Raw genomic sequence first — 23190 nt, 5'->3', positions numbered from 1 at the left:
AACCACCAATTTTGGGCGATAACGTTATTAGATATGTTATGTACGTAGAAATAGGGAGTATTCAAGAAAATATAATGGACTCATGGTCTGACACAAACCCGAGATTGCAAAATTTGGATACACAGATCTCAACAACGATAAAGGAATCTTTGGTTAACAGGGAAACTAATAACTTCCATCTATTAAATAAAGGAATTGTTTTCTCTGTGGAAAATGCGCAATATGATAATAGGGAAAATAAAGTAAAGATTTCTTTTTCTAACCCAAAACTGCACGGCAACATTGACGGCGGTCACACATTAAGAATAATCACAGAGACTCTAAAAAAACACAATTATGCAGTCACAAATATTATTGAAAATAAATATGTTTTTGTTGAAATTTTGGAAGGTATTGATGATATACACCAACTAGTTGAAATATCATCAGCTAGAAACAGGACCAGTCAAGTTACGGAAGCTACCTTACAAGAATCTCTAGGCGCCTATGATCAACTTAAAGAAATAATAAGAGGACATTACATTGAAGAGAAAATTGCGTATAAGCAAAACCAACTAAAAAATTCAAAGAAAAAACACGCAACAGAGGAAACGTTAAAAGTTGAAATACGAGACATTATATCCATTCTAATGATGTTTAACTTTGATATATACAAAACCGGCGATAATCCAATGTATCCCATTCAAGCCTATTCTTCCAAAGAAACGGTTTTAAAAAAATTCATAAAAATGGATAAAGTTGATAGAGAAAAATGGATTAGCGACATCAAACACATCGTTAAAGAAATTCTTGACCTCTACAACGAGATACAATTAGGTTTTCCCACTTCTGCTTCAAATAAGAGGTACGGAGCTTTCGCGTTTTCTGGTCACAAAGAGAAAAATTCAAAAAAAACAAAACAATTAGGGGAGGCATTGTTTTCCGACGAGAATTTAGAATATATAGTTCCTGATGGAATCATAAAACCGATCTTGGCCGCCTTCAGAGCGAACGTGAATAGAAAAGATGATGGTACATACGAATGAGTTTATAAACCCTTGGAAATCTGAGAAGAAAATAAGGCGGAAATTGCAGAACGTTCCATAGAATACATTAGGAAATATTCTGGCAACAATCCACAGAAATTTGGTAAGGATAATGAATCATGAAAAATGTTATTCGCCATAATTGAAAAATCAGTGATGAAGAGAAAATATGAAAAACTAGAAGAACTGTTAATAAAACAAAACGTCAGATTATAAGGATCAGCTACCCAACTAAATATTTGGAGGGGCGCCTGTGGCGCTCCTTTTATATTTTCAATAATTCGTAAATTAAAGTAATGAAAAGTCGCGCTAGGCATGAATAAGTCTTTTTTATGTTTTATCAATTTATTTTGAGAAATTTACTTCTGACCTATCCGTGGATATGATAATTTAAAGTGTGCTAATTGCACCGTATGCATCACCTTTGTCGCAAAATTTAATGCCAGAATTTCTAGTCAGAGGAGTTTTTCTTGGAGTTGATGGACTTTTTGCTGTAACGTTTTTCCAGACTCTGAATCCGCTTCTCAATTTTGACTTCGGCACGCATCTTGCGTAAACGGTCCTTTAGTTTCAACTTTACTTCCCGCGGTGTCAAAGGTGTGACTGTTAAAGGGATTTTAGCAAAGTCCGCCGTGCGGTTAACTTTACCTTTTAAGATTGCCACTTCTTGGTTTAAGTAATCAATCCGCTGGTCTAAGCCAGTTAGGCGAATGTAGTTGACTAGCGTTTTGATCAAGATGTAAATTAGAAGTCCAAAAATTCAAAGAAAAACCCACTCCATGCCGTGGGGCAGTTCAAGACCAAAGACGTAAAAAGCGAAGAGACTGAACAGATTAGGCGCGATGTAGCCGAAAATTTGCAGCATCTGGACGATAAAAATGTAGATGACTGCCAAAGTGTAGATGCAGTTCAAAATTAGCCAAGTGATCATTGACTTAAGCTGAACGCGTTTACGTTTTATTTCAACAAAAAACCAAATCAAAGTCGCCAAGGCCAAGGCCAGCAGCAAAGTCGGCATGCTAATTCCAATTACACGACCGATTTGAATTCTTAAATCCGGCAAGTTATTCATGCTTGGCACGACTCCTTTTCAAACGTTGAACGACTAAAATTGAAATCAATCACCTCAAAACTTGCATCCACCTGCGTCAGCGCGTCGGGTAAAGCCCCCAGTATTTGCGGTCAGGGGTGTTTATTTTCAAACTAACGCCCACTTCGGTGAAAAGATACTGATTCATTAATAATAAAGCAATTGCGTCGGGGCCCGACCAAGTGTCGTCCCGAATCAGTGTTTCCAGTGTCTTAAGTTTGTAAAGACGAAAACGCAAGATCGGATCCGATACGTGGCGCCGGGTTGAACGTTTTAAAGCTCAAGTGAGAATTTTATCCGGCCAGCGTCTTTTCTTAGAACGCTTAGCATCGGTAAAACGCGTCGCTAAAACAAAGTCATTTTTGCGGGCTTGCTCGGTTAGTTTGCGAATGTCGCTCACTTCAAAAAAGTTGGCTCCATCAAACTCCACCACGGCTTGGTATTCTTGCGCTTGGGCGTAGCGAAGACCGATTTTAAAAGCTTGGCTATAACTAGTCGGCAAAGGAGTTGAAAGGTAAGTCATATTGTTGTTATCAAGCAAGTCAATCGTGCGATCGGTAGAACCATGATCAACCACTAAGTAATCAACTTTTGGAACCGATTTTTTGATTTGTTCCACAACTTGTAAAATCGTTTTTTCAACGTTAACAACCGGGATAACCAGAAGCACTTTCATACTTTCTATTCTAATCAAAAGCGCCGAGTATGTTTACCAACCTGGTTCATCGCTTACTTCCAAGTCTTTTAAATAGTCTAGCGGCGCAGTTAAACTAACAAACTTAATTCGGTAGCAATGTAGATACAGGCGATCGGCCGGTTTACCACCGTACTTTTTGTCGCCTCAAATCGGCTGACCCAGCGCGGCCAAAGTAACTCTAATTTGGTGCTTACGACCGGTTTTAAGACGCGCAAATTGCCGCCCCTTTTCGGTTCAAAAAACGGTTTGGCTCAGTTTGCCTTGCGGATCCACTTTTTGACAAGCCTTTTGCGAATCAGCACCTAACTTAAAACTAGTTTCGCGGCTGACCTCGTGGTCGGTTTTAAAAAGGTAAGTTTTCTCAATTTGGGCGTGCTGGGCGTTGAGTTGGACAAGAGTTTGGTAATTTTTGGCGTAGATTATTAGTCCGGAAGTTGGCTTGTCTAATCTCCCGACGTGCGAAGGGCGAAAACTAGAGTCGGGCTTAAAGTTCAAATAAGTTAAAACTTGCTCGTCCAAATTGTCGCCCTGGCCGTGGACAACTAGACCAGCGGGCTTGCTGACGAGCAAAATGTTTCGGTCTTCGTAGCGAACCTCAAACGCCGGACGACGAGCGCTAAAAGAGCGCGGCGAAGCATTAGTTTGGGCTAAGCCGTAAACAACCACGCAATCGCCGTTTTTTAAACGGTAATTTTTGAGCACTCGCCGCTGGCCATTTAAAGATAAATCGCGCTGACGAAAAAGACGCTCGATCCGACTCGGTGGCACGTCGGGCAGCATCTTTAACAAAAACTTGTAAAGCGTTCGACCTACGTCGTTAGCGCCAGCGGTTCATTTTAACATCACAATTAAAAAGTACTTGAAAAAGGTTGGTTTGGCCGTAAAAATACGATGGAGCAAGTGACGGGAATCGAACCCGCATCGTCTGGTTGGAAGCCAGAAATTCTAGCCATTAAACTACACTTGCGGAAAGAACTTTTCCATTATAGCATCAATTTAATGCTCGCGCATGAATTGCTCAACCAGCGCTAAAACCTCTTTTTCACTGGCGCAAACGAGCGCTTTTTGAGCTAATTTAACCGCCTCGACTTGGGTCAGTCGGGCGATTTGCTGACGGGCAGTTAAGATCGATTCGGCTCCCATCGAAAACTCGTCTAAACCGAGTCCGATCAAAATCGGAATCGCCCTTTTGTCGCCGGCCATTTCGCCGCACATTCCGACCCATTTATTGTGTTTGTGACCGCCTTCAATCGTGGCTCTAATTAAGTGCAAAATGGACGGATTAAGCGGTTGGTAAAGGTAGGCTACTTTTTGGTTCATCCGGTCGTGGGCCATGCTGTACTGAATTAAATCGTTGGTTCCGATCGAGAGAAAATCAGCGTGACGCGCAAATTGTTCGGACAAAACGGCTGCGGCCGGAATTTCGACCATCATTCCGACTTGAATCCGTTTCGCCACCGGCACGCCGGCTTTAACTAACTGATCGTAAACGCGTTGGTAAATTTTCTTAGCGGCTAAAAATTCGTCTAACGTAGCGATCATCGGAAACATAATCGCTAAGTTGCCGTGGGCCGAAGCGCGAACCAAAGCTCTTAACTGGGTTTTAAAAATTTCGGGCTCGTCCAGAGAAAAACGAACCGCCCGGTTACCCAAAAAAGGATTGTCTTCGGGCGCAAACTGGTGGTAGGCCAACGTCTTATCGCCGCCAATGTCGAGTGTCCGAACCACCACTAGGCGCGGAGCCATTTTTTTTAAAATTTGCCGGTAAATTTTAAACTGCTCTTCTTCGCTTGGTCAAGCTTGAGCGCGCATGTAAATAAATTCGGAGCGAAAAAGACCGATGCCTTCGGCGTCGTTAGCCAGCACTTTGGGCAAATCTTCCAAAGTGCTGATGTTAGCCGCTAACTCAACTTGGTGAGCATCTAAAGTGCAAGTTTTTTTGCCGCGGAACTTTTCAGCGCTACTGCGCTCAACCTCCAACTCAACCGCCTTAGTTTGGAGACGTTTTTTTTCTTCCAAAGTCGGTTTGACGATCAAAGTACCAGCTTCTCCGTCAAGCGCAACTGGATCGCCATTTTTAACTTTTTTGAGTAAGTTGCCCACGCCAAGCACGGCTGGAATTCGCCGCGCTCGAGCAATAATGGCGGCGTGCGATGTTTGGCCGCCAACCTCGGTCACAAAAGCTAAAACTTGCTCGTTCATTTGGGCGCTTTGGGACGGAGTAATGTCGTGGGCCACAATCACAACTGGTTCCTTGATTTGCGAAAGGTCAACGCGCTTGACCCCCGCTAATGCGAAAGCGATTTGATTAGTTACGTCCTTGATGTCGCTCGCTCTTTCGCGCATGTAGGCATCTTCCATCTTTTCAAAAAGCGCGACCCATTTGCTCGAAACTTGGTCAAGCGCCCAAAGTGCATTGGTCTTTTTTTCTTTAATTAAAGTCTCGACTTCGTCTCGCAAACTCGGATCTTGCGCGATCGAGCGGTGAGCTTCAAGAATATCGGCTTGGGCTTGGTTAGACTGGCCGCGGTTACGCTTCTCTAAGGCGTTAATCTCAGCCACTATCTCTTGAACAGCGCGGCGAAAACGAATGATTTCAGCCGAACTTTCGGCTGATTGAGCGGTAATTTTTAATTTTTGCTCGCTTAAAATTAGCGCCTTGCCAACCGCGATGCCGCTTGAGCCTCCGATTCCTTTCAGTACCATAGTCCGCTTAAATCAGACGGTTTGCTTGCATCGCCTTTTTAATCGCCACGATCGCCTGGTCAGCGTCGTCGCCGAGCGTTTCAATTCGAACTAAATCGCCTTTTTTAACTCCCAAAGCCATCACGTTCATAATCGATTTTAAGTTGCCGTTGCGATCATTAGTACCGATTGTAGCGTCGCTTTTAAACTTGGAAGCCACACCGACTACCAGCGCGGCTGGTCGAGCGTGCAGTCCAACTGGATCAATAATCTTTGCTTCAAAAGATGCCATGTTTCCTTCTTTTCCGCTGAATTACCAGGTTTAAAAAAATTATAACAGACTACATAGCGGGGGCAAAAAAGAGCGCCAAGACCCCAATCGCCCAGCGGCGCAACCTTTTTTGCTTTAAATCGGGCAACTCAGCTAGACTAGAGAGACGTCGGTAATGCTCGATCAAAGCGCCGACTTGCTCTGCAGCGTCGCCCTGAACTAAGGCGCTGCACTCAAACTGAGAATGCATCGAACGAAAATCAAAGTTAAACGTACCAAGGTAAGCGTAGTGATCGTCAAAAAGGCCCACTTTGGCGTGCAAAATCATCCCCCGCGTTTGGTAAACTTTGACCCCGTAAGGTCTGAGTTGGCTGACCCAAAAAAGCGTGGCGGTGTAAATGCTCTTTTTATCGGGCAAACCAGGGATAAAGATTTCCACTTCCACGCCTCGCAAAGTGGCTGCTTTTAGAGCGCTCATCAAAGCGTGGGTCGGGATGAAATAAGGCGTCACAATTTGGATTTTTTTGTGAGCGTTAAAAATCCAACTCACGATTGAACTTTCGAGCGGGTTATCGTCAATTTCTGGACCATCTTCAACTAGCACGGCCCAAGAATTACCGCCGTTTTTATCTTCCAAGAGGTAAGACTCAAGCGGTTCCAGGGGCGGTCCAATCGAATTCCAATCACCGAGAAAAAGCAACGAATAGGAGCGCACAATCGGACCCGTGATGCGCGCTTTGTAGTCTAACCAAACTCCGAAACGTTTGTCTAAATTAGCGTATTCATCGCCGATGTTGGCGCCGCCCGTGTGGACAATCCGACCGTCAATGATGATCAGTTTACGGTGGTTACGGTAGGTGTTGTTTGAACCGATGAACGGAAAGTGGATCCGGTTCAAAATGCGGATCTCAACCCCTTGCTGACGTAAAAACTTCATTTCGTACCACGGCAAACCCCAGCGGCCGATGTCGTCAATGATCATGCGAACTTTCACGCCGGCGCGCACTTTTTCAACGATCAGCGCCCGAAACTCGTCGTAAATCTCGCCCGCTTTAATGATGTAGTAGTTAACGTGAATAAAATGCTTGGCTTGACTTAAATCGGCAAAGACTTTCTCAAAACCTTGCGGACCGCTGGCAAAAACCTCAAAGTTGCCCTGGTAAATGCCGCGGTTGGAAATCTTGCTCTGACTGTGAAAAAGTTGCTGACGGATCGGCAGAGTTAAATTATCAGCGCTTGTTTCGTACTTAAAATTCTGTTTCTGACGGTAAACATCTAAACTAGTCCGCTCCGAGTAGCGCAGGCCAAAGAGCAAAAAAAGTAGCGGTCCGATCAGCGGCATCAGAATGAAGACAAGCAGTCAAGACAGTTTAACGTACTTGTTACGACGTTGACTAAAGAGGGCCAAAGACGTGACAACCGATAAAGCGTAAATTAAAGCTACGCCGCTTACTCAAGGCGAGACGCCCTGCTGGGTCAAAAAATAAACCAGGTAAATTCCGCCCAAAAACAGAAACAATAAAACAAAGTAAATGCCCGTTGTTCTTAGCCCGCGTCTTAAGTAATGCATGCTCAGTAATTATAAAATCTTCCTCGTCAGCCAGGGGCTAAAAAAAATGGCGGGCCAGAGAGGGCTCGAACCTCCACATCACGGAAGTGATCTACGTCCTTAGCAGGGACGCCTCTTAACCAATTTGAGTACTGACCCGGAAAATAATTACTTACATGATACTACAATCTCACAGCGTGATCAGGTTGGCAAATGTAAAAAAACCACCCGGTGAGTGGTGGTTCTCACTAAGAAGTGGCCAAATTAAATGTACATCAAGAAAATGCTTGAACCGTCGGTCTTGACTTAGCGCTGGGCGCCAACTAGACCACGGTAATGATAGGGGTTACGAAGAACTGACTACTTTAATTGAACTCAGAGATAAGAATGAAAAGCGAGTAGGAGTAATAAATAAGCCGTCTAGTTTAATTTGGCACTCATTTTCTTAGTGCTTTCTCATTATAGACAAAGAAAAAATTGGAAACAGTTATTCCCAAATTTGGAAATTTTGCTAAATAACCCCGATCGCCGAAAGGATACCGATGGAAATGCCAAACAAGACGAGCGTGGCTACCGCGTCAATGACAGTCGTAATCAGCGGACCCGATAAAAGCGCGGGGTCAAGACCGACTTTTTTAGCTAGGAGCGGAATGATTGAACCAACGGTTTTAGCGATTACGATCACGATCCAAAGCGCTAGCGAGGAAGTGAAGGCTAGCAGAATAAAGTCACGGTCGCCGATGTCGCCCGAAATGGAGTAGTAGATGATCAGGCGCACGAAGTTAAAGATCGCCAGCGAAAAACCGATCAGCATCGAAACGAGCAACTCTTTGCAAACGACTTTTAAGTAATCTTTGGTGGTAATGTCGCCGACGGCTAAACCGCGGATTACCAAAGTTGACGTTTGCGTGCCGGCGTTACCAGCCGCGTCCATCACAACCGGGATAATCGCGACCAGCGCCGAAGTTAAAACCGCGCCGAGTCGAAGTTGGGACACGTTTTGGAATATGTCAATAAAAATTGAGGCAACCGTTGAGGAGAGCATCAAAATTAAGAGTCAAATCATCCGCGAGCGGTAGGTGGTAAAAATTGAGGTTTCGGTGTAAGTTTTTTCCTCGGTTCCGCTGACCCCGGCAAACTTACGGAAGTCGTCAATGGCGATTTCCTTGATCACGTCGATCATGTCGTCGGCAAAAACCATTCCCACGACTTCTTTTTGGGTGTTTAAAACTGGCAAAACCGACATGTCTTGCTCAGCAAAAATAATCGCCGCGTCTTCTTTATGGGTGGTCGTTCTCAGTTCGGTGCTGACGGGCCGAACTAACTTTTGGACTTTAGTGTCGGCCTTAGCAAAAACTAAGTCTTCTAGGGCCACGTAGCCAACCAGTTGGTTGCGAGCGTTGACAACGCAAAAGTAATGGGCTAACCGAGCCTCGCTTTTCTCTTCTTTGATCGTCTCCAGCGCTTTTTTAGTGGTCAGAGTTTGGCGCAGCAAAACGATGTCGACCGACATAATTGAACCGATTTGACTATCGTGGTAGCGGAGAATTTTGTTGATGTTCTCCTTGGTTTCCTTGTCTGTTGCCAGCGACAAAATTCGCTTGGCCAATTCAATCGGCACCTCTTCCACTAAATCGGCAATGTCATCGGTGTAAAGTTCGCCGACAATCGTTTTGATTTCCGAGTCGGTAAAAGAACTAACCAGCTCCTCTTGGAAATCCGGATCAAGCGCCGCAAAAATGTCCGACTGGCTGCTTGTGTTGAGCAGCCGAAAGTAAAGCACCCGCTCGGTTGGCGTAAATTCTTTGAGCATTTTAACTATGTCAGCAACGGGTGTGTTTTTAGTGATTTTACGAATTTGCGGGACGTTTTTAGCTTTAATAGCAGTTTGTAGAGTCATTGGTCGCTCGTTTAACTGAGATACTCGGTTAACTTCTCTTGGAATTCGCTGGCTTTAACAACCACAAACTTACTTTTGAGCGTGAAAGTGATCGCTCCGGAAGTTTCCGAAACTACGATCGTTAAAGCGTCGGTACTTTCGGAAATACCGAGCGCCGCTCGGTGACGAGCACCAAAACGGTTGCTAATCGATTTGGAAGTAATCCGGTAGTAAGTGGCAGCGTACTTAATTTTGTTATCTTGGATAATAATTGCCCCGTCGTGAAGCGGCGAATTTTTGTTAAAAATCGCCAAAATTAGAGCCGAGGAAATGTTGGCGTCTAACTTAACGCCGTCGGTGCGGTAGTTGTCCAATGTATCTTTGTTGATGATGGAAATAATCGCACCCACTTTGTTACGGGAGAGTTCAACAATCGCATCGTTAATTTGGTGGACTAGTCTGATTCGCGAAGACTCACCGAGCGTTTTGTAGTTCGGTTTGAAGTGGTGCTCGCGAGCCCACTTAATGATCCAGGGTAGAAGTTGGACGATCACGATCACGACTAAGAGCGTGATTACCACCGCTCCCATTACTTTGAAATTTTGTTGATCGTTCACGTTAAACTAAGACTTCCGGCTTTAATTTACTACCATTATAAGTTTTTTAACCGCTTTTTTGCAAACTGACCAAAGGTGGCCGGGGCAAACTACGTTTTTCCAAAAAATCAGCGATATAACGAGCGTTTTGGTCGGATAATTTGCCTGGACGACTCAGTTTTTGTAAAAACTTACCGCCGACTAAATCAAAGCCAAGCTTAAGCGCTCGCGTGAAACTCTCCAGGTCAGCAATTTCAAAGGCAACCGTTTTAATTTGGGGTGCCACCTGACGAACTTGCCGCGACGCGCCAATGCTGAGCGCTCGGTTGGTGCAAAACAAAAATTTCGGTTTCAGCGCTTCAAGCCAACTAAGACGGAAATTCTTGGATGCCAAACAAGCGATTCGAACGCCTTGTTTTTTCAGTCCCAGCACGTTGAGTTTCAGTTTGTTTCAATCACGTATTTTAGCCAGCAGGTGGTCGGCAAAAACTAAAACTACTTGGCTCGGCAAAACTGCCAAATTTTCGAGACGACGGAGAAAAACTTGACCGTCAAAATCGCTGGTCAAAATTTGTGGTGCGTAAAAAAAAGCCAAGCTGGAACGGGAAGTCACTTTGCTGAGCGCTGTGTAAGCGATGTAACGATCAAAGACTTGGTTCCAACCCAGAAAAGCGATGTAATCGCTAACCGTTTCCTTCAAATCCGAGTAGTCAACTTTTTCGGTGCTAACAAAATTAAGAGCGGTTTGACCTTTTTTAATCTCGTAAAGCGGCACGAAGTAGTTGACAAAGTTATCGAGACCGATTCGCTGGTCAAGCAGTGAAAGTTCGCGTCTTTGGTTAACAATTTGCCGATCAACCACGGGGTCAAAAAGTTGAACCACATTTTCGCGGTTTTTGCTGAAGTTATTGAGCGCAAAATTGGCCATGTCGTTTAGTTGCCAAATCGATTGCGACTGGATGCCATAAAGAGCAACCCCGGCGTAAATTTTGACCGGTACTTTTTCCTCCCAGGAAGTCAAGTAAATCGTTGACCGACGTTTAACAATTTTTTCCAAAGTAGACAGGGCGTCTTGACCTTGCCGGTCTAAAAAAGCGTTGCCTTTCAAACTAACTTGGTAATCGGGTTTGGTCGGCAAGGGCAGAAAAAAACCGTACCGCTTTTGGTCGGCTCGGAACAAAATCGCTTCGCTCGGAAAAGCTTTTTCAAAGTCAAGCAAAACGCTCTCGCGGATTTCCAAGTTCTTTTCGATCGAACGTAGGGGTGGATAGCGAAAAGTAAACAGTCCGTAAATGCCAAAGTCAACCGCTTGCTGGCTGATTAATTGACCAATTGCCACGTCGCGCAAACTGGTGCGGTAATAGCGGGAAAAATTAAAGTTAACCGCTTGGTACAAAATGTTTGCTGAAACCAAAAAGTTGATTGCTAAAACCAAAAACGAGTAGACCACAAAAGTTGTTAGAAAAGGAAAGAAATGGAGTTGGCTGCTCGTGTGTCAATCGGGTTGGTAAATGAAGTGCCAAGCTAACAACGTAAAAGTGCTGAGTAACAAGCAGACGTTAATTACCCAGGCGTTGTAGGAGTACTTGTTTTTTCAAAACTTGACCACTTGACCGGCGATTAATCCCAGCGCAAACCAGACCAGCGTCAAATAGAGAAGAAGGTCGATTTCGTGGGCCACTAAGTAGTAGATAAAGGGCGGCACGACCGCTCAACTAGCCACCAAAGCGCTTTTAACAAATAAAAGCGTCAACCCGACTACCACAAAAAGCGGCGTCGCATAACCCGGGGAAATTGCCCGGGCGATCAGGGCGAAAACGATCACAAAAAACCCGTGCAAAACGCCTTCGGCCATGTCTTTGACCGCATCGTAAATTTTCCAAGCAAAGACAGTTTTGCTGGTGCGAATTTTTTCGATCACGATGTAAGAGGCGAAGAAAAAAAAGACCAACAGAAAAATTAGACCAACTTGGGAAAGGATGAACACCACCCAATTATAAGTTGACCGACTGGGAAACTTAAATTTGCTGAATTAAATTGTTCTCGCGCCAAAGTTCGTAAAACTCGCTCAGCACTAACTCAATCTTACCTTCGTTTTTAAACGTTTTGACGATCGTAACGTCAACCATGTCGCCGATCACAAAGCGGCGTTTGTTGCTCCGTAAAACTAACCCGTTTTCCTCTACGCTGTACTTGCCGTCTAGCAGGGAGGATAAATGAACTAGACCCCCGGCTTTGTTGGGGAATTCTACGAAGAAACCGAACTTACTAATCGTGGTAATTTGGCCGCTGAAAGAGCGTCCGATCAGTTTGGCGTAAAACTCAGCTTTTTTGATGTCGTCTACCCGCCGTTCAAGTTCCATGGCACGCTGCTCGGCCAGCGAACAGTGCTCGGCCGCGCCTTCCAAAATTTCCCGGAAGTGAGCGCTCGCTTTGGGATCTTTTTCAAATAGGTAGCGCCTTAACATCCGGTGCACAATTAAGTCAGGGTAACGCCGGATCGGAGAGGTAAAGTGGGTGTAGTACGTGGAGGCTAAACCGAAGTGACCGATGTTTTGGGGAGAATAAACCGCCTTAGCCATCGTGCGCAACATCATCACTTTCATAAAGTCGTCAAAGCGCAGCGCCTTGATTTGACGAATCGCTAAGGCAAACTCAGCCGGAATAGCGTGGCGAGGTATTTTGACATCAAGATCTAAAACTCGGACTACGTTCTCAAGGTTAGTTAACTTTTCGAGATCCGGTTTGCTGTGCACTCGGTAAATAAAGGGTAGTTCCATTTTGGCGATGTGCTGGGCGATCATTTCGTTAGCGCGCACCATGAAATCTTCAATTAGCATCTCGGATTTGTCGCGGTCGCGTGCGACGATGTCAATTGTTTGACCAAGTTCGTTAACGATAATTTTTGACTCCTGTATTTCAAAGTCAATGTAACCTTCCGACTCTTTCTTACGCCGGATTAAGGTCGCCAGTTCGGCCGCCTGGTCGAGCATTTTTTCTAGTTCTGGACTGTGAAAACTTTCTTCGCCGCGGTAGTAATTGTTGACCGCTTGGTAAGTTAAACGTTTTTTGGATTTAATCACCGCCGGACTAATTTGGTGCTTAAGCGTTTCGCCGCGGCGGTCAATTTCCATTTCAATCGCTAAAACTAGCCGATCCACGTCGGGATTCAGCGAACAAATGCCGTTTGACAATTCAAAGGGAAGCATCGGGATCACCCGGTCAACTAGGTAGACCGATGTGCCCCGCTCAAAAGCGTCGTGATCCAGCGGAGTGCCCTCGGGCACGTAGTAGGCCACGTCAGCAATGTAAACTCCGAGTCAAAAAGTGCCCTGCTTAGTTTTGCTGACTCAAATCGCATCGTCAAAATCTTTGGTGTCGTCGCCGTCAATCGTCACGATTAGTTTCTGGCGCAGATCAAGTCTGCCGACCAAGTCCTTTTCCAAAACGTGGGTCGGGAGTTTTTGCGACTGGTGGCGAGCCGCGGTCGAAAAGCGGTAGGGGACGTTGGCGTCTTCAATGGCTGACAAAATGTCAATCGCCACGTCGTCGGCTTTGCCGATGATCCGCACTAACTCGATCAGCACTTCGCGGGGACTGACCTCGACGATCCGCACTTTAATTTGATCGCCCAGCGAAACAAGCGGTTTTTTCACAAACCGAAAAGGTCCGCGAATTTTGCTGTCAAGCGGTTTAATGCTCAAAAAATCGTTTTCCAAAATCGCTTGACCGACAAAAAACTCTTTGTTGCGCTTAATAACTTCGAGCACGTAACCTTGGTAAAGCTGGGTCTCTTTGTTTTGACTAACGTTGCGCACATCTTTAAAGTAGCGCACTTTAACAAGGTCGCCGTTTAAGGCGCTGTCGCTGTCACGGTTTAAAATAAAAACGCTTTTTTCCTCAGCTTTAACAAACCCGTAACCGCGGTTAGCGCCCGAACTGTAAAGCCCCTCTAGTTCGCCTAAAAACTGCGGAACGAAGTACTCTTGGTCGTAGGTGAGAAAGAGGTCGTGTCGTTCAACTAAGTGGTTCAGAGCACGCGACAAAGAGCGGTTTTGCTCACGCGGAACGTTTAACTTGCGGGCGAGAAAACTAAACGAGCAAACGCCAGAATTTTTGACGGTTTGGTAAATTAAATCTAAACTAATTGCCATTTAATGCAAAGCCCTTATAACTAGCGAAATGATCAAAAGGGTCAGGCCAAGACCAAACATTAACCACTTGAGAAATTTCTTCGATCCGCGTTCTTTGGAAATTTTAAAAAGATCAAGGTCGCTGGAACCGACGATCGCACCTGAAAAAGCGTTCGAATCGGGTGCCATCATCAAGGACACGATCAAGATTACGAACGATAAAGCGAAAAGTATCCAAACTAAAGCGATGATTGCCATTTTATTTATCCTCCGTTCAAATTACAAAAGCGCCATTAGTACCCAACCGCCAATGTAGATACTCGCGATCAGCGAAGGAACAACCAAATAATAGCGTTTTTTCTTGACAAAGTTCAAAAATGTTGTTTGGAACGCGAGCAGCAAGATCATGATTGAAGCTTGGAGGCTGAGCGGTCACAACTTACTGACTTCGGGGTTCTGGTTGAAGATCGCATCGCGCGTGTAAATCATGTCTCCGAAAAACGGAATCGCTAAGTTGAAAAGGTGCGAACCGATGATGGAAAGCGTGGCCGCGGCTAACAAACGTTTGCGAAGCATCAAAACGAAAACCGACGCCTCCGGCAACGAGGTGCTAATCGACAAAAACACGCCGCCCACGACGTTAGAAGTCAGGTGGTACCCGTCGGCCATTGACTGGGCGACCCAGTTTAAAACTAGCGCTCAGACGATCAAACACATTCCCCAAAAGGCGAAGAAAAAAGTCGCTTTTCGGAGCGAAATATCTTTGCTTTTATAAATTGTCGGTTCGTCGTCGTTATCTCCGTACTTAAGCGAAACTCACAGCGAAACAACCCAAAAAATGAAAAAGAGCAGCGGCACAATTCCGATTGCGAACCGGCCGGGCGTTCCGATCACCACGTCACGGTTGACCGCAATCATAACCGTAAAAAAAACGATCGCTCCGGCTGACATCCAGAGCGAAATTTTGGCGTAGCGGTTAAGGTGTTTTAAAAACATAGAGCGCACGAAAATAATCGCTGACACAGCGACTAAGAAAATTGAAAACGAATTTGAACCCATGTCATCGGCAATTCCGATCTCTGGTTTGCCGAGCAGTACGGAACTAATCTCGGTGACTAGTTCGGGCGTGGAAGTGATGACAGCGACAAAAGTTCCGCCCAAAAACGAATCGTTTAAGTTGCTCTTGTTGGAAATGACACCTAAGTTTTGAACTAGTTTAAACGAACACCAGACTAAGATGCAGCTGACCAGAAGGAACCATAAAACTGATAACTTGCCACCGAGTGATCAGCTCGAGATTCAATCCGAAATAACCGCCATGGGTAGATTATACAACTAGGAAATTAATTTTTACTGGCACCGTAAAGGCGGCGCAACTTGATTAAATAGTGGTTGGCAGCTGACCGCGTTAGCTTATTTTGGTGCCGCTGGTTGTAAAGTAAAACTAGTTCGCTGAGCGATAAATAAGGGTTGGTTTTTTTGAGTTCAAAAAAGTTCCAGGCCTTGCTGGGAAAGTGCTGGCGGCCGGCTAATTTTTGGGCTTTTTTAAAACCGCTTTGAAAAACTTGGTTAGCCTCGGCGAGGCGCGCCAAATTGTAAGTGTCAAGGTTAGAGTAGCGGTTAAAGTAGTTGACATAGTCACGTTCAATCCGCTGGTCTTCAAACTCAAGCACGGCCGAAAAAACGTGGATTGATTTAAGAAAATCGGCGATCTGTTCGGCTTTTTTAAGGTAGAGAACCGGTCTTTCCCGACGCTTAATTAGTTGGAAAGGAAAAGCGTGCTCGTTTAAAAAATTGAGCAGTGTGCGTGCCAGCGTTCAAGAGTGAACTTGCATCTCCAAGTGGTACCAGCGCGAAGTTAGTTTCGAAATCGATCCGCCGCTGACAAAAACGCCCGCCAAAAAATGACCCGGATAATCGCGCCAAGAAACTCCCGCTAACTGGTTAAGTTGCCCGAGCGTCAAAGTGCTCGGCGAATTTTGACTGACTGTAGCAGAACTTTTGGCGAGCACTTGCTCAAGACTTTGACGCAAAGCGGGGCTCAAAATTTTCAGGCGCTGCGTAGGTGGTCACGGCGGGCTGGACAAATTAGCTAATCCAAGCACGAAAGCGTTCAGCTCAGACTGACCAAAATCTTGGCTAACAATTTCCATTTTGACGCGCTGGGTAAATGATTCCAAGCTTAGCCTCCGCTTCTCGGGCGTTAATTAAATTCGGTTGGCTAAAATTTTGCCCACGATTACTCCGTCAGCTACGGCAGTCGCGATTTGCCGAACTTCTTTGGCGCGCACGTCGCCAACCGCGTAAACACCGGGCACTTTGGTTTCCATGTAGTGGTCAGTTTCGATAAAACCCGCCGAATCGCTCAAATTAAGGTGCGCCACGAGACGACTATTGGGTATGTGACCGATGTAGGGAAAAACGGCGCTAATGTTCATTTTGACATCTTGCCCATCAACAGTCGCTTCAATCGATTCAAGTTGATCTTTGCCGATCAAACGTTTAATTTCACCGGACGTAAAAATCGTCAAGTTCTTTTTATGGGTCGCGTCTTGAACGAGTTTTTTCTCGGCGATTAGTTCCGATGGCTGGCGCACGAAAACGTAAACGTGGCTGGCAACCGAAGTTAAGTAAACCGCCTCTTCCAAAGCCGAATTGCCGCCGCCAATCACAGCCATCGGCTGGCCTTTAAAAAGCGGCCCGTCGCAAATGGCGCAGTACGAAACGCCGCGGTTTTCAAACTCGGTAATTCCGACGATGCTAGTCGGAATGCGCTCGTTCATCCCGGTGGCAATGATCACGGCCTTAGCGCTCAGACTGCTTTGGTCAGACAAAGTCACCACTTGGCGTTGGGGTCCCTCTGAGTCAACGCGCATAACTTTGCCGTACTTGTAAAGAGCTCCGAAAGCTTGGGCGTGGTTGAACATGCGAAGCGATAAGTCGGGTCCTTCAATCATCCTCTCGCCGCTTCAATTCTCAATCTTGAAAGTTTTCACCATTTTTCCGCCCGGAGCGCCTTCCTCAATGAAAATCGTTCTTAGACTGGCTCTGGAAGTGTAAATGGCCGCGCTCAGACCGCCGGGACCTCCGCCGATAATGATTACATCGTAGTCAACTGGTTTGGTTTTGGTCATTTTTAACCCGCCTGTTGGTCGGTCGGAGGTTTTAACTTCGGCTGTTTTAACTCGGCGTTAATTTCCCGCTTAGACCACTTGGTCTGGTCGGGAACGGGGATTCAAAGACGAACTCTTTTTTCAACCGCTTGACCAAAGAAAACGTACTTCGGACTGGTCTGTTCCAAAGTCCCCCAAAAGATGTACTTCCGGCGCGGTTTGACCGGCGTGATCAGTTGGTAGTGTTTTTTGAAACTCATTAAAATCGCGTCGGGCAGCAACCGCTGAACCCAAGGATAAAACGGTCTTGATAAAAACTGGTACCAAAGCACGAAAAACATGCCCACGCAAATCATTAGTAAAGCCACCACGAAGGAAATCGGTACGTTGCCGATTCGCATGATGTCATCTGGGTCTCGGATCGGTTCCATCGCCGCGCGAATGATACCGTAGACAACAAAGTAAAGCCCGCCGGTCACGCCCGGGCGTAAGTAGTTTTTGTTAACTAACACCCAGACCAAAACCACGTAACCAACGAAGTTGGCGATTGACTCGTATAGGAAAAGCGGGGCTCGGTAAGCGTGGTTGATGTACATGTGCGACTTGATGCCGATCCAATCGAGTCAGTTGAGCGATGCGCCGCTGACCTTTAGTCCGTAAACTTCGTGGTTGGCGAAATTACCTCAGCGTCCGATCGTTTGCCCGATCAACACAGCTGGCACGATTAAACCAAAGGCGGTTCGCATGTCGATCACATGGCGTTTGGTGTAGGCGTAGGGCAAAACCGCCAAAGTAGAAAAGACGACCCCGCCGTGGATTGACATGCCTTGGAAAACGAAAAATCTCGACCAGGCATCCGGATTAGAAAAGGCGTACCACAAACGAGCGCCAAGAATGGCGCTTGGAATAGCGATAATTAAAATGACTTGGAGCACTTCCCAAGGGTAGCGCTGGCGTCTCCAAAAGTAAGCGACTGTCAAAAACGAAGCAATTACGCCCAGTAAAATTGTGATGGGGTAAGGACTCAAAAACCCGATTTTCCAAATCGGCTCGCCTCTAATTCAAGATCCGTCTTCGTACATTATTGCTCCCCTTTTTGACGTTTAGTAATCGTTTCAAGCGGGTTAATGCCGTCTTTTTTAGCCAGGTAAACGTTGGCAGCCGCCTCAATCAATGTCGCCGAAGAGCGACCCTGGTAAATGGGGATTTTAACTTTCGGAAGAGTCGTTTCCAAAACTTCGTAACGCAAGTTTTGGGTGCCTAGACGGTCAAATTTGAGGAGGCTGTCCGGCACGACTAATTCTACCACGAAGTCAACGGTCGTCGATTCCTTGACAACTTTGAAGCCGTAAACATGACCAATGTCAACTAACCCGATCCCACGAGCTTCAAGAATGCCGCTCGTAATCGGGGCCGATTCACCGATAATTTGGCGACCGATTCGTTTGACAATTACCGTGTCATCGGAAATAAACAAGTGGCCATTTTGAATTAGTTCCAGCACCGCTTCGGACTTACCGATCCCCGATTTACCGGTGATTAAAACCCCGACTCCGTTGACGATGACCAGCGATCCGTGCACTCGCTGACTGGGAGCAAAGTAAGTCGCTAAGTAAAGACCGATCGTGGAAATTACTCCCGATAGGTGGTGCTTAACTTGGCTGACGGGAATTTGAAAACGGTTCGCTTGCTCAGTTATTCAGCGCAAAGACTGACCCTTGACACCCGAAGAAAGTATCACCAGCGGCGTCTGGGTTGATAAGACGTTGCCAAGAGCTTTAACGGCCGCTTGAGCACCGATCTTTTTAAACCAATCGTTTTCCTTAGTCCCTCAGCCGATGATGTGGGCTTCTTGGTGGGAGTTAGCAGAGCCCATTAGTTCTAAACCGGCCCGGTTAATGGCCGCTCCGCGCACAACGCGGTTTAGGTCTAACTGAGCTTTTTGGTTGATCAGTTCTAAATCAAACGTCTCAATTACTTCGCGTGCCGTCAGTAGTTTTTTAGTTACCCTCATGCAAAATCTCCCGCAAGTACTTAGCAGTGTGCGATTGCTCGCTGGTGGCCACTTGCTCGGGGGTGCCTTTGGCCACCACTAAGCCGCCCTTGTCGCCGCCATCGGGTCCTAGATCAATTATATAGTCGCACGATTTAATCACATCGAGGTTGTGTTCAATCACTAAAACCGTGTCGCCGCCGTCAACAATGCGACCCAAAACTTTGATTAACTTTTTAACGTCTCACTGGTGGAGTCCCGTCGTTGGCTCGTCGAGAATGTAAATCGTTTTACCGGTCGGTTTTTTCTGCAAAAAAGTCGCTAACTTGACCCGCTGAGCTTCGCCACCTGACAAAGTTGTTGCGCTTTGACCGAGTTTAATGTAGCCCAGTCCGACGTCAATGATCGTTTGGAGTTTGTGTTTGATCTTGGGACGATTAGTAAAAAATTCCCAAGCTTCGTACACTCGCATCGCTAACACATCCGCGATGGATTTATTTTTGTACTTAGCTTCCAAAGTTTCGTGGTTGTAGCGCTTGCCGTCGCAAATGTCGCACAAAACGTAAACATCGGGCAAGAAGTGCATTTCGATTCGGAGCAAACCATCGCCCTGGCATTTCTCACAACGACCACCTTCAACGTTAAAAGAAAAACGTCCCTTTTGGTAACCGCGCGCTTTAGCGACTTGGGTCTGGGCAAAAACATCGCGAATGTCGTCGAAAACGCTCGTGTAAGTGGCAGGGTTAGAGCGCGGTGTCCGACCGATCGGCGACTGGGAAATTGGCACAACTTTATCAACAAATTCGATCCCCTTCAGTTTGCCAAACTGACCAGGCGCTACAAAAGGGTTGGTTAGCCGCTGAATGAGCGCTTTGGCTAAAATTTCGTTCACCAAAGTCGATTTTCCCGATCCCGAAACGCCGCTGACTCCGATTAATTTGCCGAGCGGAAATTTAACGTTAATGCGCTTAAGATTGTTTTCACGGGCATCTTTAATTTCTAAAACTTGACCGTTGCCCGAGCGACGGTAGGTCGGCGTTTCGATGCGCAGTTTGCCGGTCAAAAACGCTCCGGTTACCGACTCGGAAGCGGTTTTAACTTGCTCTAAGTCGCCGTGAGCGACGATCCGACCGCCTTCGTCGCCGGCTTGAGGACCGATGTCAACAATGTAATCGGCCGAGCGAATCGTTTCCTCGTCGTGCTCAACGACGATCAAAGTGTTACCGATGTCCACCATTTTCTTGAGCGCGGTGATCAGACGACGGTTGTCTTTCTGGTGGAGACCGATCGAAGGCTCGTCTAAAACGTAGAGCACACCGGTTAAATTAGAACCGATCTGAGTCGCGAGACGGATCCGTTGGGATTCGCCACCCGAGAGCGTTTCGGCTTTGCGGTCCAAAGACAAGTACTCTAGACCCACGTTAATCAAAAACTCTAAGCGGTGGGTAATTTCGTTGAGAACTAGACGGGCAACTTTTTCTTCGTAAGACGTTAGTTCAAGTTGCAAAATGAACTCCAGCGCTTTTTCGATCGGCAAAGTGGTCAGTTGGTGAATGTTTAGCGAGCCGATTTGAACCGCCAAACCAAAAGTGTTAAGTCTGGCTCCGTAGCAAACGTCGCACTCGCGGTCGGACATGAAAGTGTTTTTGTACCAACTGCGAATTTGCTCGGAACTGGTGTTTAAGTAGCGGCGCTCAATTTTGGGGATCAAGCCTTCAATGTAACCGTGCTTCTGGTGTCTAATGCCGCTCCGTGAAACTAAGTCGTAATCAATTGCTTCCAATGACCCGTGGAGAATAATTTCCCAGTCGTTAGCAGCCAGGTCTTTGAGCGGCGCGTCCAAACTAATTCCGTAGAAGTCCAGCATTGCCTTGTACTCTTGTCAGTCTAAATTTTCGGTGTCAACCAAGTTTTGGTAAAACTTGATTCCGCCTTGGCGAATCGAAAGCCGGCGGTTAGGGATTAGTTTGTCCACGTCTACGGCTAACTTTAAACCTAGTCCTTTGCAACCTTCGCACATGCCTTGGGGTGAGTTGAACGAAAAAAGCCGCGGTTCAACTAGGGGCATGTTAAAGTCGCAAACCGAGCAGGAGTGGTACTTGGAAAACGTTTGACGAGTCTTCGCCGCCACATTTTCAACCAGCATTAAACCGCGGCCGTGCTCAAGGGCGATTTCAATCGCTTCGCTGACCCGGGAGCGCGTTTCGGGAGTAAGACTAATCCGGTCGACCACGATTTCGATGTTATGGCGACGGTTTTTCGGCAAATTGATTTCTTGGTCAAGTTCGAGCAAATGGCCGTCAACCATCACGCGCAAAAAACCTTCCCGACGCAGTTTAGCCAATAGTTGCTGGTGGGTGCCTTTCTCGTTTTTAACGACCGGCGCCAAAATGTTGAGTCTAGTTCCGGTCGGATGGTTAAAAATGGCGTTTTGAATGTCTTTGTTAGTTTGAGCCGAAATAATCCCGTGGCCGTTAGGACAAAACGCTTTGCCAACCCGGGCGTAGAGCAAACGCAAGTAGTCGTAAATTTCCGTCACGGTTCCAACCGTTGAACGCGGATTATTGTGGGTCGTTTTTTGTTCAATGGAAATAGCCGGCGAAAGACCTTCGATCGAATCAACCAGCGGTTTTTGGCTTGATCCAAGAAATTGCCGGGCGTAGGAAGAAAGCGAATCGACGTAGCGACGGCGACCTTCTTCGTAAATGGTGTTAAAGGCCAAGGACGATTTACCGCTGCCCGAAACGCCCGTGAAAACGACCAGCTTGTTTTTGGGAATTATCACGTTGACATTTTGGAGATTGTTCTCCTTGGCGCCTTTAACGATGATGTACTTTTGACTATCTTGCATGGGGGAGGACCATTATAAAGAAAAACCCAGTTGTCTTGCCCGGCCACAGATGTCCGCTCATGTTTCAACCAGCAACTTTTACCCGACCTCCTTATTGACTTATCCCAACTTGGTTTAAATCTTAACTCCGCATAGCAAGGTGTTAACCCGGTTCGCTTTGGCTCGGAGTGGGCAAAAAACCAGTGACCTGAAATTCCTTGGACCTCTCAACTCCGCGCCATTTTAATTCGACACGCACTCTAACCGCGCCAAGACGGACGTTAGTTCGAACAGCGATGTAAGCCACCTGGGCACCGCGCAAGTTAAAAATGATTTTTGTCTCCACCCCTAACTGCTCAAGGGTCACAAAGCGGTTAGCAATGATTTGCCGCTCTTCGATGGTTTGGTTAGTCCAGCTTGTTTGGTAGACCGATTGAATTTTGCGAATTAAGTGGGACAAAATATCTTCCCTAGAACTAGTTAAAAACCCCCACACTAAGATCACCTTGTCAACCACTTTTTGGTTGGTCTCGGCATCTAGTAAATTAACCCGAATTTGTCCGCGCTGATCGTCAATGTCAACGATTTGCAACTTCACTTTGCGTTGGCCCAGCGCAATTTGGCCGTTCACGCCCGCCTGTTGAAGCGTCAAACTTTGTCCGATCTCAAAATCCAAAGTCGGTTTGCTTTTTAATTTAGTTTGGTAGGTGTTTTTTAGTTCAAGCACGATCGGCTCGGGTTCTTTACCATCTTGATCCGGCTCTTGTTTAGTGTCAAAACCCTCGGTGCCAAAGTGAATAATAGTCGCCACGGGCACAGTCACTGTCGTCAGAGCCGCGAGCGACAACAAGTATTTCTGGTACTTCTTAAGACTCCTACGATCAATCATGTTCCAGTGCTGGTCCCGTCCTTAACAACATTATAATGTCTGCGAAGTTTAAAACAGACCAGCGGCCAGATTAGCTGGCGTTAAATTAGAAAGAGGTTAGTGTGAAAAAACGAAGAATTTGGTGGAGTTGGCTCGGAACGGCTGCGTTAGTTGCTCCGAGTGCCCTTTCGCTCGTCGCCTGTCAAACTCAAACGAGCGAAAAGGAAACGCGCAAAGATCTAAACCGTGATCAAGAAGAGGGCATCCGCGACTTATACTACGCAACCTTGTGGCAAACCTCGGCTGAACGACGAGCGTTAATCATGACCCAGTACCAAAATGCCAAGCTCCAGTTCAAGCAAGCGCTTGACAAAAATAAGGCTCTGCTTGATTTGCAAGCGCTTTGGGTCGACAGTCAATCGAAAGTTAGAATTTCCCAACCTCAGTCGGGACGTTTTGTG

General features: G+C 46.3%; 8 protein-coding genes and 1 non-coding gene across 9 annotated transcripts; all 9 read right to left on the bottom strand.

The window, feature by feature from the left end:
• Window positions 1-3046: 3046 nt before the first annotated feature.
• On the bottom strand, window positions 3047-3592 carry LOC111627261 (uncharacterized RNA pseudouridine synthase MCAP_0714-like). Its single transcript, XM_023370833.1, has one exon. The coding sequence runs from the start codon at window positions 3590-3592 to the stop codon at window positions 3047-3049; it is 546 nt and encodes a 181-aa protein (XP_023226601.1).
• Window positions 3593-3707: 115 nt separating this feature from the next.
• Window positions 3708-3779, bottom strand: Trnag-ucc. The gene has a single exon. It is a non-coding gene; the product is annotated as a tRNA-Gly (tRNA).
• Window positions 3780-3808: 29 nt separating this feature from the next.
• Window positions 3809-4558, bottom strand: LOC111627260 (phosphoenolpyruvate-protein phosphotransferase-like). The gene has a single exon (XM_023370832.1). The coding sequence runs from the start codon at window positions 4556-4558 to the stop codon at window positions 3809-3811; it is 750 nt and encodes a 249-aa protein (XP_023226600.1).
• Window positions 4559-4606: 48 nt separating this feature from the next.
• LOC111627259 (phosphoenolpyruvate-protein phosphotransferase-like) lies at window positions 4607-5518 on the bottom strand. The gene has a single exon (XM_023370831.1). It carries the CDS (start codon window positions 5516-5518, stop codon window positions 4607-4609), a length of 912 nt encoding a protein of 303 aa, XP_023226599.1.
• A 7-nt stretch (window positions 5519-5525) lies between these two features.
• LOC111627258 (cardiolipin synthase-like) lies at window positions 5526-7110 on the bottom strand. The gene is made up of 2 exons (XM_023370830.1): window positions 5894-7110; window positions 5526-5805 (listed from the first exon to the last, which is right to left on the bottom strand). The coding sequence occupies exons 1-2, from the start codon at window positions 7108-7110 to the stop codon at window positions 5526-5528; spliced, it is 1497 nt and encodes a 498-aa protein (XP_023226598.1).
• A 1264-nt stretch (window positions 7111-8374) lies between these two features.
• LOC111627257 (magnesium transporter MgtE-like) lies at window positions 8375-9217 on the bottom strand. The gene has a single exon (XM_023370829.1). The coding sequence runs from the start codon at window positions 9215-9217 to the stop codon at window positions 8375-8377; it is 843 nt and encodes a 280-aa protein (XP_023226597.1).
• An 11-nt stretch (window positions 9218-9228) lies between these two features.
• On the bottom strand, window positions 9229-9786 carry LOC111627256 (diadenylate cyclase-like). Its single transcript, XM_023370828.1, has one exon. It carries the CDS (start codon window positions 9784-9786, stop codon window positions 9229-9231), a length of 558 nt encoding a protein of 185 aa, XP_023226596.1.
• Window positions 9787-16132: 6346 nt separating this feature from the next.
• LOC111627255 (thioredoxin reductase-like) lies at window positions 16133-16882 on the bottom strand. Its single transcript, XM_023370826.1, has one exon. The coding sequence runs from the start codon at window positions 16880-16882 to the stop codon at window positions 16133-16135; it is 750 nt and encodes a 249-aa protein (XP_023226594.1).
• Window positions 16883-18119: 1237 nt separating this feature from the next.
• On the bottom strand, window positions 18120-20898 carry LOC111627254 (uvrABC system protein A-like). Its single transcript, XM_023370825.1, is given in 2 exon segments — window positions 18120-18646; window positions 19047-20898. Coding segments are annotated over 2 exon segments (2379 nt in total).
• Between the last annotated feature and the right edge of the window lie 2292 nt (window positions 20899-23190).

Source organism: Centruroides sculpturatus, unplaced genomic scaffold (genome assembly GCF_000671375.1).
Source record: "Centruroides sculpturatus isolate CEXI.00-Female unplaced genomic scaffold, Cexi_2.0 scaffold597, whole genome shotgun sequence".
In the NCBI taxonomy this organism is placed as follows: Eukaryota; Metazoa; Arthropoda; class Arachnida; order Scorpiones; family Buthidae; genus Centruroides; species Centruroides sculpturatus.
Note: the sequence above shows the minus strand (reverse complement) of the source record. Positions and strands in the feature narration are given on the sequence as shown.